Below are 14,156 nucleotides of genomic sequence, written 5' to 3' on the forward strand. Positions count from 1 at the left end.
GACCAAACAGCAGCTCAGGATCTGGTGGCCAAGCCTGGCCTAAGGCTCCTGAATGTTTGACAGCCACCCAGGAGACTGGGGTGACCTGCCTCTGGAGAGGCCAAACAGCCTCCTCTGATGTGTCTTAAGCCATCCTAAGCATGGGTGCTTTCACCTCTCTTGAAGGCCTCTCTTCCACTTGTGTGTGTGTGTGTGTGTGTGTGTGTGTGTGTGTGTGTGTGTGAGAGAGAGAGAGAGAGAGAGAGAGTGTGTGTGTGTGTGTGTGTGTGTGTGTGTGTGTGTGTGTGTGTGCGGGGCGGGTAGTTCCTTCCTCCTCCATTCCAGGTCTCAACCCTAGAATCCTCTCTCTCTTCTCCTCATTCCATCAGCCCATACCTCGCGTCCTACACAAAGAACCTCCCCTCCCTCACCGCCCCCTTCCCTCTCCAGCTACCACCCTATTTCTTTACTTCCTTTGATAGCAGAACTCTTCAGAAGAGTTGTCTTTCCTCGCCGTTCTCACGTCCTCACTCCTGTACGAGGATGGTAACCCATTTCAACCAGGCTTTCATCCACCCACCAATCTTACCGTCAAGGTCACCAACAATCTCTATCCTGCCAAACTCAGGGGCCGTGTCTCAGTGTTCATCTTCCTCTTCTGCTCAGCAGCACCTGGAAGTGTTGATCACCCCTTCTTCTATCTTTAAACATGGAGACATGTTAACATACACAAAAATCAGAGCCTAACAGATCTCCATGTACCCTTCACCCAGAATCAGCAGTGAAGCAACTCAAGACCTCCCCCTGCCCTTTTCTTTTGCTGGACAGTTTCAAAGCTAATCCCAGACATCATGTTCTTTCGCTCGTAAAGTCTTCCATATGAATTTCTAGCTGATTTTTTTTTTTAACCTTTTAACTCATGCTGTCAACATACCTACCAAGATGAACAGTTATCTCCTCAACATCACCTAAGAACACCCAGTTCATATTCAAATTTCCCTGGTATCTAAAAGATGTCTTTCTGCAGCTGGTTTGTTCAATTCAAGATGCAGTCAGGGGCCACACACTGTATCTGGTTGTGCCTCCTAAACCTCCCGTTCTCTACCAGCCTCTCGCCTCCTCCCCCAGGCTATTGATCTGTGGGTGAAACCTGCTTATTTGTTCAGTGGCAGGTCCAGCATTTGACTTGGATGGTGCTTCTTGGTGGCGTCTTTGAGCTCATTCCTCTCTGCCCCGTATTTGTTGTCAAGTGTGATTAGAGCTGGGGTCCCCCTTCCCCTCTGAGTCCCTTTCTTCCCTTGGCTTCCGGGACACCAGGCTTTCCTGGTTTCCCTCCTTCCCCTCTGCCACTCCTTTTCAGTCTCCCTTGCAGATCCTCCTTCCCATCTCTCTCCGACCTACGCTTGCGCCTGTAGAGGTCGCAGCCAGTCCCATGCGTTCAACACCATCCGGACGCTGATGACTCTGGAGTTTACTCCTCCAGCCCAGCTCGCCCTTACTCCAGACTCTGTATCCAGCCACCTGCCCAACGTCCACACAAGGCACCATCTCAGACGTAACACAACCAAAACGGAACGCTTGGTCTTTTTCCCAGACCTGCTCCTTCCCAGTGTTCTCTGCTTTGGTAAACCAGCTTACCCAGTTGTTTAGGCTGAAGAACTGGGAGTCATCCTTACCTCCTTGCTTTCTCTCAGACCCCCCCATCGAATCTATCCAGGGATCCCCAGGCCCTTTTCCGAATTTCACTACCTGTCTCCTCTTTCGCTGCCCTGTCCTTGGGTGAGGTACTGTACTGTCGCCCCCTGGAGGCCTCGAGTCCCCAGCGGGGCTTTCTGCTTCTGTCTTGTCCCCACCCAGTGGCTAGTAAGGAGATCATGTCTCTCCCCTGCTCAGAACCCTCCAGTAGCTTAGCCCATAGAGCCCCATGGTCCCCTCAGACCTCGCCTCCTTCCTCTCTTCCCCTCGCTCACTCTGCTCTGGCCACTCTGGCCTCCTCGCTGGTCCTCGGGCCCGCGTTTAGTCCCCACTCGCTTCATGCAGCCTCCGCTGGCTCACGTGTCTCATGTCACGTTCCCACAGAGCTCGTCCCCCAACCTCCCCATCTCTAGAAAGCCCCCCCATCCTGCTTTATTTTTTCTTCAAAGCACCTGTCCTGACCTCCCACTATGTAAATTTGTTTACTGTACTTATAATCTATTGCATTCCACATGGGAAGGCTGTCAAGAAAGCCACTTTGGGCTCTATGTTTGGATAGAAGAGGAGAGGCTTCAAACCATTGCTGCAGGTGATCAGACAGGCAGAAATGACCCCTGAAGCTGGTGTGTGTGTCTCTCTGGCCCAACAGTAGTACTTACTGCAAAGTAAGATGATTACAACAGAAGTTGTGCCCACGCTAGGCATTAACTGCTTGTAAGCCCAAAGGAAAATGCTTGTTTGGGCCTAATCTTTACCTACCGGGCACCTGCCTTCTGAGCTCTCTGGAGGCAGAGTGAAGGGAGGAGAGGTTTCCCAGCCTATGGATTTGTAACTACGCACAAGCCACAGGGCCACCCCCTCCCCGAGGTGAGAGGCAGTGTGAGGTGCTGAGAGCAGCTTGCCTGGTTCCAGGGCCGTGAGGCTGGGATGGTTCCTTCCGGCTCCACGAGAGCCTTGCTCACTCAACCCTCCTACACACCAGAGTCACCGGGGGGATTTCGTAAAATAGAAATGTCCGGGCCCCTCCCCAGTAATTCTGGCTCGTTCGTGGAGGGGGCCTGGATGTTTAAAATCTCCCAGGATACTCCAATTTGCAGCTGGGCTAGAGACCCAGCACTTGAAGCTTCAGAGATGCTGGGCTGCTGGTTGTCAAGGTGGGACCTCAGATGTTCAAAAAACAGCCTCTGTTGAAAACACCTGTGAACTGTCTTCCCATAAGCCAGGCTCCGCCACGCTTCCCCGGGCCCTTCACAGAGCGAGCTCAGAAACCCAGAGTCCGCCAGCATGGAGCTTCCCGAGTGACGGCTTTGGGAGGGTGGCGGGGAGCTGCCCCAAGCTTGGCCTCCAGGCACAGCCTCCTGGAGCCCAGGGCCCTTCTGCCTCCTCCCCAGTCCCACAGAGCCCAACCTGGCACTCAGTCTGGTGCACCAATGCCCTCTTGGGCAGAGCCCCATGGAGCTGGCATCCTGGACCTCCCTGGCACCAGGCCTCCCTCTTGGCCATCTGCCCACTCCCCGCCTCCTTAACCCCCTGATCCCCATTCCCAGGCAGCAGGACCTAGCCCCTCCCACCCGGCCAGGGTGGTCTTCCTACTCCTTTCTCCACTGAAGCATCTCTTGTGGATTTCATCTGACTCGACTTGGAAGATAATTGCTTTGAGGGGAGAGGGGTCAAGGGGATGGGCCCTGGCCCCCTGCCCGGGTTCACACCATGGGGAGCTTTGAGCCCTTGCCCATGGGTGGACTATGGAAGCTTGAGGAGAAGGTCCAGCGAGGGGGGCTCAGGAGCATCGCTTGGGCACTGTGCCCCGAGAGTGGCCTCTGTCCTCATGGGGAGCGGCGGGGGAGGAAGCCCCCCTCCACACCCTGTTCCCTCTGTCCCTGCGGCTGAATCTGCTCTATTCAGTAATGAGACAGAGTGGTCAGCCTCCCGTCCTCCTGCTTTCAGGATGAGGTGACCAGCCTAGGGTCAGCGAGCTAGCTAGAGGAAGGGCCAGTACACACGTCCCCCAGGGCAGGGAATTTACCCACCTTGCCACAGGTGTGACAGCAGACATAACTACCCTTCGCTAGAGGGTTTTCTTCTCCTGTGCAGGCCTGCTGTGACAGCCCCACATACCCGCCTAATGCCCAGCCTCTCCCTGACCTCCCCCTGCCCTCGTGCTGCTGGTGGAGGCTGATGCTGCCTCCTGCTGGGGGCTCCCACCTGAAGTCTTCGTCTTGTCCAGTCCGGCAGCTCATCTGGCCGGGGGCCCACTCTCAGGGCCCAGCACTCACCCCAGGGCTTCTGCTGCCCAGGAAAGGCTGCCCTGGTGGCTTCCTGAGTAGCTCATGGACCGGAAAGTTCTCCTCTACTGCTCAGGGGACTCTCAGAGCATCCGCAGTGGAAAGAGGCAGATTCACTTCCTGTTTCTCCAGCAGATGAGGTAGCATTTGCCAGGCCTTCCCCTGTGAGGACAGGGGCCAGGGAAGGCCTCAGGGGTCAAGGGTCCCAGAGTGGCAGCTCTGGCCCCAGGGGCCAAAGCCACAAAGCAAGATGTGGTGCTCCAGCCTGGCCACCTCAGGGAGCTCTGGCTCCTTCTGGATGGAGGGAAAGCCCCGCTGGGCTGGTTCAGATGCAGAGGCACAGGCCAGCAGAGGTTGGGAGGACTTGTTTATTCAAGGCACGGTCATAGCGTTAGTAACAAGAAGGTTCGGCGTTCTGACACATTGCTTTAGTGGTGATGGCCAAGGCAAGTCCACACTCCCCACCGGGGTCCCCAGAGGATGCAATGCTGCTGATAGGCACTTTGCTTCCAGAAGTGTCTGAGGAAGAGGCAGGCAAGCATGGAGCTGCCCTAGGCCCCGGGAGGGGCATTTCTCAAAGGCTCTAGGCAATATCTGGTCCCCCGAGGCAGCTCCCTCCAGAGAGGATCAGGTCTGAGAGGCGGGGCTTGGGGGAACAGATGGGGCAGGGGCGGCTGGGAAGTGGGCAGTGGGGTGGGGTGGATGGTGGTAGGCGGAGGCCAGTGGGTGAGAAGCGTGTGGGCCGAGAGAGCAGGTTGGAGGGGAGATGCTTGAGGAGGGCCTGGACGTGGCGTGTAAGGAGCCAAAGTACGCCCACACCCGCAGCAGTGACCACGGGGGGTCGAGCGGCTGTGGCCAGGGTCTCCGGGAAGAGTAGAGACGCCAGTAGACGCAGCAACTTTCCCAACATCCTCACCGTCTTCTCTCAGAACCAGACTGCACTTGACCCAGATTCAGAGGGGGAAGCCCCAGCCATGCTGCCGTAGCATCTGCTGGGACCTTTCCATATGTAGCTTCCACAGGCTGCCAGCAGGGCAGTGGGAGGCGAGACAAGCAGCAGGAACAGTCCCGCAGGGGCTGCGGAGGCCGGGGCGGATGCCAGCAAGTAGTGCCAAGTGAAGGCGAGCCCTCAGGCCAGCTTCGGGCAGGACGGCCCTCGCCACACACCTGGGCGCGGGGCAGGGCCTGGGGCTGCCACCTCCCCATGGTGGGCAGGGCTCCGTGCTGGACTGTCCTGGAAAGGACCACTTCCCCAGTTGGCTGGTGAAATGCTTGGGGGAGATAGCCCTGCGGGGCCTGGGTTTACGAGGGACCAGCTGGGTATTTCCTCCTTATTCCTACCTGGACGAGGAGAGACAGCCTCCTCCCAGATGAGCCAGGCTCTCTGGAAAGATCCCTCACGCCAAGGTCTGGGCTGAGCTCTCGGGGGAGGGCAGTATTTGCCCCTCAAGTGCTACTTCTCCTCTGGGGTCAAGCTTGAAGCTTCTGGAGCCAGGATGTGGGCACGGGTGGAGCAGAAGTGAGGCTCAGGTGATCTGAGCTCAGGAGCACGTGTGTGCCCGGCAGCCGGTGGGAAACACCCAGGTGAGGTGAACCTGGACGCCCACCTTCAGTAGGTTGGCTGCAGGGGCCCAGACCTTTGGAGGAGGGCGCTCAGGAGAGCTCTAGAGCGTGCAGATCCCATTTGACTTGGTTCATTCTGGTGCACCCAGGCCCTGGCCAGCCCTTCTTCGTGTCCCCCCAGCTGGCTGCCTGGTGGTCCTGATGGGGGCCTGTCCCCAGAGGCCTGCACACACCCGGCCTGCAGCAGTGGTGGCATCAGCGTTGTTCCCACTCAGGATTCGGCTCCTCCAGGCCTCAGGTGGGGGCCGCCCCGGGAGGGCAGCCTTACTCTGCCTGTCCATGGAGGACGCAGCTCCCGCCTGCGCCCCTCAGTCCCCCGCAGGGCATCCGCAGTGTCTGAGCCAGGACCACACTGGAGGCCACTGGACTGCTCTTCAGTGCAGAGCGCAGGGCGGCCCCGAGAGGAGAGGAAGGGTCCTGCTCGGAGGCCGGGGAGAGGCCAGTGCCTTCAGTTTGCAGCAAGGGCTTCTCACCCTCAGCTACCCCCCACCTTGGTCACCCGGGGGGCCTAGGCACTCAGATGGGTATGCGGCCGGAGCAGCTCTCAGTGGCCACATCCTAGACCTTGGGGGTCCTCTCATTAGGCCCCGGGGCTTGGGGAGGTATATCGGGTTTCTCATCACTCAGCGTTTTGGGAGAAGACCTCCTTCCATGGATTCTGCCTCTGCCCCGCCCACCTTACAGTAACCAGCAGCCTTCATCAAAATGCACACAGGTCCCGTTTAATGAGCCCTGCGTGACCACATCCCAGCTACTCCTGCAGGAATAGAAAGAAGGCTCTCTACCCTGCTGCTCCTGGGGACATCTGATGAGGGGCAGAGGAATAGGAAGGGGCTCAGTCGCCTCCTTTAAGTCTATGGTCTCAGCTGCCCCTTCCTGCGGGCCGGTGCAGAGACTTTCTCTTTACAGATCCCCGTGCAGGGAAACCCGGAGGAGGTGGCCGTCTGTGTCTTGCTGGCGAGGCCAGCACACATACCTTTGCTTCCTCAGACTGCAGGAGAGGGGTGGGCCGGGAGTGAGGGTTAGGGTAGGACAGCAGCAGAAGCTCCTTGGGCAGGGCAGCTGGTGGAAGGGTGGCGACGACCCCAGAGAGTCTTCAGTGGGCTTCCTCCTGCCTCTTCCCTGATGTGAACCTTCTCCACCATGACCCCAGGAAGTCCCCCAGCCTTCAGTCTCTGTGCTCAGGGCTCCAGCCCCTGCTCCCAAGACATGGTGCTCGCCGGTATCCTCCATACCATCCTGGGGTCCCTCGACACTACCTGTCATCTCCCGTTCTAGCTGGTCAGCAGGTCAGGGCCTCCACGTGGCCGACAGATAGCCGGGGCTCCGTTGGGGCCTTCCCAAAGTCTGCAGGAGGTAGTGGGGCGGCGGTCCAGGCCACCCTCTTTGCCTCCCCCTGCTGGGCTCTCCCCTGGCCGCCACTCCCGGCTGGCGTCGCCAGGTGGAGGCCTTGGGTCCTGGTCAGTGGTACTGGCTCTGGCCCTCCAGTTCCAGCCCTTCCTGGAACTGGGCCGAGTCCAGCTCCCTTGCAAAGCCCCTCACACCACTCTCCTCTTCTCCCTCTTCCGGCTGTCCGTTCATGGTGCCGTAGGTGTGCCGGGCTGGGGAGGAGGCTGGGGTCAGGTTCATCTCCGGCTCTTGCAGCACGGTGGCCACATACAGCTGCTCGGGACAGAGAGGGGAGATGGGGTGAGGTCACATCTGGGGCAAGGCCCTGGGCACACGCTTCCCCCTCACGCTTTACACGCAGAGCCTCTGCCCCTCTAAGCCGTGGCTCCTTCCTTCTTCCCCCGCAGCCCAAGTCCTGGCCATCCCGCCTGCCCAGCTGCTCTCGATCATTTATCGAGCATCTGTGTGCTCCCTGGGCTGGTTAGTGTGAGTCTCCTAGTCTACTCTTCAGCACACGTGCCATTCATTCTTGGTTCCAGGTCAGGCTGAACCCAGGGGGTGATGACATGAGTCTCCCTTACACTGGGGTCTGGAGGGACACCCCATTCCTGAGCTAGCGCATTTTCTAACACAGCTTCCGAGGTGCAGCCAGCTCCCTCGGGCTGTGTCATTGGTTGGCTAGGATTTGAAACTGAGGCTGCTAGCTGAGGTCTTGGTCATGTGACCTGTGAAATCCAGGCATGGGCCCAGGAATGCCTGCGATGGCAGCAGACTAGAAAAATACAAGAAGTACTAGGGTCAGAGCTGTTTGTCACCCTTTGAAGGGACTTTTAAACCAACTCCTTATTTTGAAAATAGGTAATTATTGGGTAGAATTAAACCTCTCCTGTGGGAATTTATTTCAGTGAAACTAAACAGCCCTAGTTGATGAGAGAACACTCTTTCTACAGAAGAACTGAGGTATTTTCATAAGGCCAAAATAAACCCCATAGATGACTTTTGGGTTCTGAGGGAAAAATGGTAACTGAACGATGGAAGAAGCCAGCAGTCATCCCTGAATCAGGGAGTCACTTCAGCGTCATTAATGGCAATAAATGGGATATTATATATTGCCTGGTGTGACTCACAGCACTGCCTGTAATGTGTTCTATCTAGCCCCTAGTGTCGAACTTGAATCTATCAAGCCTGTGGATCTAACTTCTAGTTTTCAGGAAATACAGGAGATAGTGTAACCTCCTGTAAGACACCATGAAGAAACAGCCAGAAAAAGCCAGAAGTTGGGACATTCTGCAGGACTCCTGGCTTGGTCTCTCCAACAAGTCATAAAGCAGAGACGGTGCTAAAATAAAAGGGACATGCACAGGTGCCAGGTTAATCTCGCACAGAGCCTGGATTGGATCTTGGTCTGGACAAGCTGTAAAAGATATTTCTGGAACACGTAGGGCAAGTTGAATATGGACTGGGTATTTGAAGAGGTAAACATGCATATAGGCAGAAAGACAGAGATTGTTAACTTAAAATGCAGGTTATAAAATAGTGTACAGTATTATGTCATTAAAAAATATCTATATATCTGAAAAAATATACATTATCAGTGGTCATCTCTAGGTGGTAGAAACATGGACTTTTAATTTTCTTATTTTTGCTTCTCTGTTTTTTCCCCATAATTATCTACAACGCTTAGACCCCTCTGTTATAATAATGAAAGATTTAAAAAAATCAATTCCAGGAATTTTTTTTTTTAAAGCTCGAAGTCTAGAGTCTGACAGACCTGGTTCAAACCTTGTTCTGCCACTTCCTTGCATAGTAGTACTCTAGGGTCTAAATTAATTCACCTTTGTGAGTCTCAGTTTCCCCATCTGTAAAATGAGGATAAAAACCCCCTACTGTGCAGGTTTATCATAAAGATCAAGAGCGAGAATGGTGACGCGTCTAGTTTGTAAGGTTTCAATAACCGATTGATTACAATATTCCAGAGGGGTCATCTTGGAAGGGCCCCAGGGGAGATGCTATGTGAAGAGAGACTTTCCTGCTTCGAAACCTTTGTTGTCTCTCTGGTACTGGAGCTCCTTCTTGCCTGCCACCTCCCAGAGCTCATCGGGCCCTATCTGTAGGGTTCGTTTCAGAGTGAGGCAGACCTGTAGTTCTAGGCACCTGGTGTGGGCACATCCGCCCACTGTTGCGTCTGTGAGCTTTCACCCAACGCTGCCATGACTAAAGGGCCTCCCCTCGCACCGGTCCCTGCCGCCCACTCTGCATTTGCTCCAGGCCCCAAACTGTCTTAGGTTCCCCGGTGCTCCAGATTCTCTCTTCGGGGTCTTTGCACAGGCTGATCCTCTTCCTTGAATGCTCTTCCCCCACACACTCTTCCACCTGGTAACGCCTACTCTCCCATTCCTGGGGTCGGATTAGATGTTCCCTCCTCCGGGAAGCCTTCCCTGAGTGCCCAGGCTGGCTGGTACCCTTCTTCAGTGCTCCCCAAGGCACCCTGGCATCGGGGCACGGGCTGACCCGGTACCCTGCTCAGTGCATGCATCAGTGGCCCTGCAGCCACACTTGTGGCCGGGCTGCGGGCGAGCGCTCACGCCCCTCCAGGCTGAGCCACAGTGTGGGAGCCAACGCCCAGCCTGCTGGACCCCCCGCACTCTGAGTCCGGCCTCGTCTCTTCACAAGCTGACGGACTCACTCATCCGGAACGGCCCCTGCCTTACCATGCGGTGCAGACTTCCAATAGCTCGCTGCGGCTCTATCTGCGCCACTCTGCCTGGCCCCTGTGCCCTTGGAGGCAGCCTTCGGTCCTGAGGCTGAGCCCCAGCAGGGCCCTGCGTCTACACGACTGAGCTCCCTGTGGCTGGGTTCGCCCTGACTGTTCTTGTCCTCTCTGAGCTCCTTCTAGAGAATGTCCTGGAGTAAATCCCAGATCTTCTATCTTTCTGAAGGCTCTTCAGCCAGGGCCACGGGCTGCTGCATCAGAGGAGGGGGTCCAGGGACGCCCGGCTCCTCCCCAGTACCCAGGGTGGCCACTAACTGCTGGTATCCCCGCAATGCTGCTGGAGTAGCCCACCCCTGCAAGCACCCGCCTCCCGACACGTCCCAGGTCGAAGGCACTGACTCACAAGGGAAGTTGGCGTGGAGGAGGTGCTGCTGGGCTCCAGGTCAAACACGGTCTCCATCTCCTCCTCGGGCTGCAGCGGCGGAAGAGACAAGGAGGGTCACGGGGTGCCCCCACCCTCCCCACGTCCAGAGAAGCCTGGACCTTAAACTCAGGCTTAAGGGGCCTGCTGCTCCCCTTAAACTCAACTCATCTTCTATTTTTCCAGACCCGCAGTCCAGCTGGCAGGGCTGAAGCCCAGGGGGACAGAGAGTAGACTGGGAAGCTGGGGAGACCCTTCTGAAATATTCCATTCGCAAGGACCACAGTGGGAGAGAGTAAGCAGAGTGGAGGCTGCGGTTCAAAGATGAGACAGCTCTGACTCTAGGAGAAGCCTTGACTTCCATAATACCTTATCTCCTGCCAGAATTTCCCCTCTATCTCTGTAATGAAATGAGGGGTTAGGTCCCCCGTCACCTTCTGTCTCTAGAATGGACCCTTGAGTAACCAGATCCCAGATCCCGTTGTATTGGGAAGACAGAGCCAGAGGCGTCGTTCGCTCTGGTCCTTCACTAGCGTGGACTCGGGCCAGGGGATGGAGGAGGGTCCAGGTAGAAAGGGCAGCAGGCACCTGTGCCCAGGGCCACAGATACGGAACCACTGGAAGCAAGAAGATCCTCTTCTCAGAGGCTCCCTGCTCTGACTCAGCAGGATGCTAGTACTTTAAATCAACTTTCTTTCTGATTTAAATTCATTTGAAAAGGAAACAATTCACTCTTATGAACAGAAATCCTGTGTCAGTTGCTGTAAACAAGGTTAAGTAGAAAAATAAATGTGTGACCATGAAAAATATAAAATGTTTTAGTCCACTGGAAATCATTCCCGTACACCTCTACGGTCACTCCACTTTAGGAAGTGCTGATCTAGAGCACATAGTCCTGTTGGCATGGATTAGATCCCTTCTCTAATAATTGGCTCGGCCCCACTGGCAAAGAGCCGAAAGAGTCATGGGGCCCAGGGAGCCAGGCCTCCCTTCCAGACAAGTTCAATATCCTGAGATTCTTAAAAGTGAGATGACTGACCCCTTTCCCCAGGTTATCCTCCTTTACCACTCCCTCTTTTACTCCTTCACTCCATCCTCTCTCTCAAGCCTCCATGCCTTGGAATGGCCCTCGCGGCTCAGTGGCTGATTAGGCTCACATCGTAGGAGGGATGGGCCAGCAGCCTGTGGTTCGGAGGAGATGAAAGAGGGGAGAAGAGGAGAGGACAGCTGTCTTCTGGATTTCCCCGCCCCGGGAGGTGTGATTCCGGGGCCAGTGCAAGGATACATGCAGCACGTACACCCGGCACTGAGTCTGCACATCCCGTCATCAGAGAGGAAGGCAAGAGCCTCTCGTCATCGTGGTGCTTCGGGTGGGCGTCCAGGAGCTGTGTGCCCTGGGACCGGGAGAACCTGCGGAGGAAAGCCAGGCTGGCGACTCACCTCATAGTCAGACGCTTTCCGAAGTTTCCCCAGAAAAGTGCCAACGCAGGCCAGTATCATGGAAACGATAAGGGTGGAGAGGGAAAAGAAGGTGATGGCGTGTAGCGGCCCTGCAAGGAGAAGGAAAGGCATGGGCGTGGCGCTTGAGGCCCAGAGCTGTGGGCAGGGGTGCCGGCTGAGATGCCGCCCGGGCTGACAGATGCCTGGGGCCCAGCTCAGCACCCCTGTAGGAGTTTGGAGCCTGGGGCAGAGATGTCCCTGCCCAGTTCTCCCCTTAACAACTTGATCAATGAGCCCGACACAGGGACATCAACCCTCTGTGCTATTTGGCCAGTTTAGGATTTGGCATCCAGTGGATTCCATGAAATAAATTAATTGACTTAAATATCCACTTAGGTGCCCATTAAACGTCCTCCTTGATGTCAGTTACCTTCCACCTCACGGTCCCTGGGAAGTATCTCTGAGTCACTCATTTATGCCACTGCCCCAAAATACAGTCAGTCTCAGACCCACACCTTTTCTTGTAAGCCCTTTTTAAAAAAATTTTTTTTAAATTTTATACTGGAGTATAGTTGATTAACAATGCTGTGTTAGTTTCAGGTGTACAGCAAAGTGACTCAGATATACATATACATGTAACTATTCTTGTTTCAAGTTCTTTTCCCATTTAGGTTATTACAGAGTGTTGAGCAGAGTTCCCTGTGCTATACAGTAGGTCCTTGTTGGTTATCTGTTTTAAATATAGCAGTGTGTACATGTCAATTCCAAGCTCCCAGTCTATCCCTCCCCGACCGCCCTGGTAACTATAAGTACATTCTGTAAGTCTGTGAGTCTGTTTCTGTTTTGTAGATAAGTTCATTTGTTACCATTTTTTTTTTTTTGAGATTCCACATATAAGCGATATCATATGATACTTGTCTTTCTCTGTCTGGCCCTTGTAAGCCCTTTTGGAGCGAGTGTGCTCGGTTACACGTGCTAATGGCATGGAAAAGCAATTCAGAATTTTTGTTTGGGGATGTTTGGTAACTTTTTTATGGTAGCAGTTTTCTAACTACATGAATATTGAAAATCAGTCTTTACAGTCAGAAGTTATTGCGTAATGATGTTTATTGTTGTGTTTTTATAAAAGCAAAAAATGATAAACAACCTCAATATCCCAACCATGGAGAACTGACTAAAAGTGACAGAATTTCACGCAGACGTTAAAAGGCATGTACTCAACAGTATTTTGATAATGCAAGAAATTGCTAAGAACATAATGTTCAGTGAAGAAACTCAGGATACAAGTCTGAATAGTATAAAGTGGACATCACAGTTTTGTAAAGTAAGAGTAAACCAATAAACTCCCTCCACTTTGCCCTGTCCCCCAAAACGTATGCACAGAGTGAGGTGTGGGAGCGATAGACATGAGGCTGTAGGGGAGCTGGTAGGTCATTCAAATTTTGATCTTTCAATTTTCTCTATTTTTGATAATAAACATGCAGTTCTTTAGACTTAGAAAAAAAGCATTATTAAAAAAATGAAGTCTCCTGGGGCAGGAAAGGCTTCGGGGGCGACAACAAATGGACAATGCATATAAATAACTGTGAGCTGAACGTTGCCTGACACCCCTGTGACAGGCAGTGAAAAAACATGGACTTTCCCTTCTCCACACCACTGAGAAGGTTAAGGTCAAGTGTCTTGAGGGAAGGCAAGTGTGGGGGGTGGGGGGGAAGAAGGAGGACGGGGAGGTCAGCATGAGCCTTTTCTGAGACTGGGAAGGGGCTGGCAGAGACTGCTGCCTGGGGCATGGGTGGCTCTGAGGGGAAAGAGCCGGGGGGTTCCAGTATGTGGCCTGTGGGGCCTCTCTCTGTGAGGGTGTCTCTGAGCTCAGCTGGGCGGGGTCAGCAGCTTTGTGTAGCCAAGCTGGCTGCTGGGGCAGGCTCTGAATCCTCCTCTAGGTTTTTGACAACACATAAGGCCAGGCATCTTCTAGGATCCCAGAGGGAATGTCTTGCGAATGGAGCCTGTTAGCTAATATTTTATTTCCTGCCAGTCTTGAGTTAGAATGAAGGAATAGGATTTTTTAAAAATTTTTTGTTTGTTTTGCTTTGGTTTTGCCCTGAAAGTTGTAAACCAAAATGTATATGATTTGGACCACGCTGGTCCTCCGCTTAGCTTCCAAGGTCTGCCGGGACTCTAACACGAGCCCTCAAGGCCTAGAGAAGGCACTGGGCTTTGCCCTGTTCCACAAGTAACACCTTGCGCTTCCCAGCCTTTTTCTGCTCCTCCAGAGTTGTTGAGGGGTGACGGAGCCATGGGGAACGGGCAGAGGCGGGATGCTGGGGCGGGCTGGGTACCTACCTAACCGCAGGACGGAGAAGAAGAGCATCCAGAGCAGACCCAGGAGCGGTGCGAAGACGGCCTGGTGGACGGCAGCCATGTGGATCTGCTCGTTGAGTTTGGTGGGTGCATAGGAGTAGTACATGTTATAGCGGTCCGTGACATGCTTCATGCACAGGTAGAGTAGCCCTGGGGGCCGGGAGATGGACGCACGCTCAGCGGCCGTCCCAAGGCTCCCCACCCAGGCCTGAGATGCTAGATTCAGGTCTGTCAGAGTGGCAAGGGCCAA

At 54.5% G+C, this 14,156-nt stretch overlaps 1 protein-coding gene across 1 annotated transcript in view; it reads right to left on the reverse strand.

The window, feature by feature from the left end:
• Positions 1-7,043: 7,043 nt before the first annotated feature.
• The window catches only part of TMEM63C (transmembrane protein 63C), a gene marked incomplete at both ends in the record, with an annotated part of 32,323 nt that continues 25,210 nt past the window's right edge, over positions 7,044-14,156 (reverse strand). The window contains 4 exons of the mRNA XM_082648317.1: positions 7,044-7,244; positions 10,088-10,156; positions 11,546-11,655; positions 13,889-14,056. Coding sequence (XP_082504443.1) covers positions 7,044-7,244; positions 10,088-10,156; positions 11,546-11,655; positions 13,889-14,056 — 548 coding nt within the window. The remainder of the gene's footprint in view (positions 7,245-10,087; positions 10,157-11,545; positions 11,656-13,888; positions 14,057-14,156) is intronic.

This window comes from Grampus griseus, assembly GCF_964374135.1.
Source record: "Grampus griseus genome assembly, chromosome: 2".
Classification (NCBI taxonomy): Eukaryota; Metazoa; Chordata; class Mammalia; order Artiodactyla; family Delphinidae; genus Grampus; species Grampus griseus.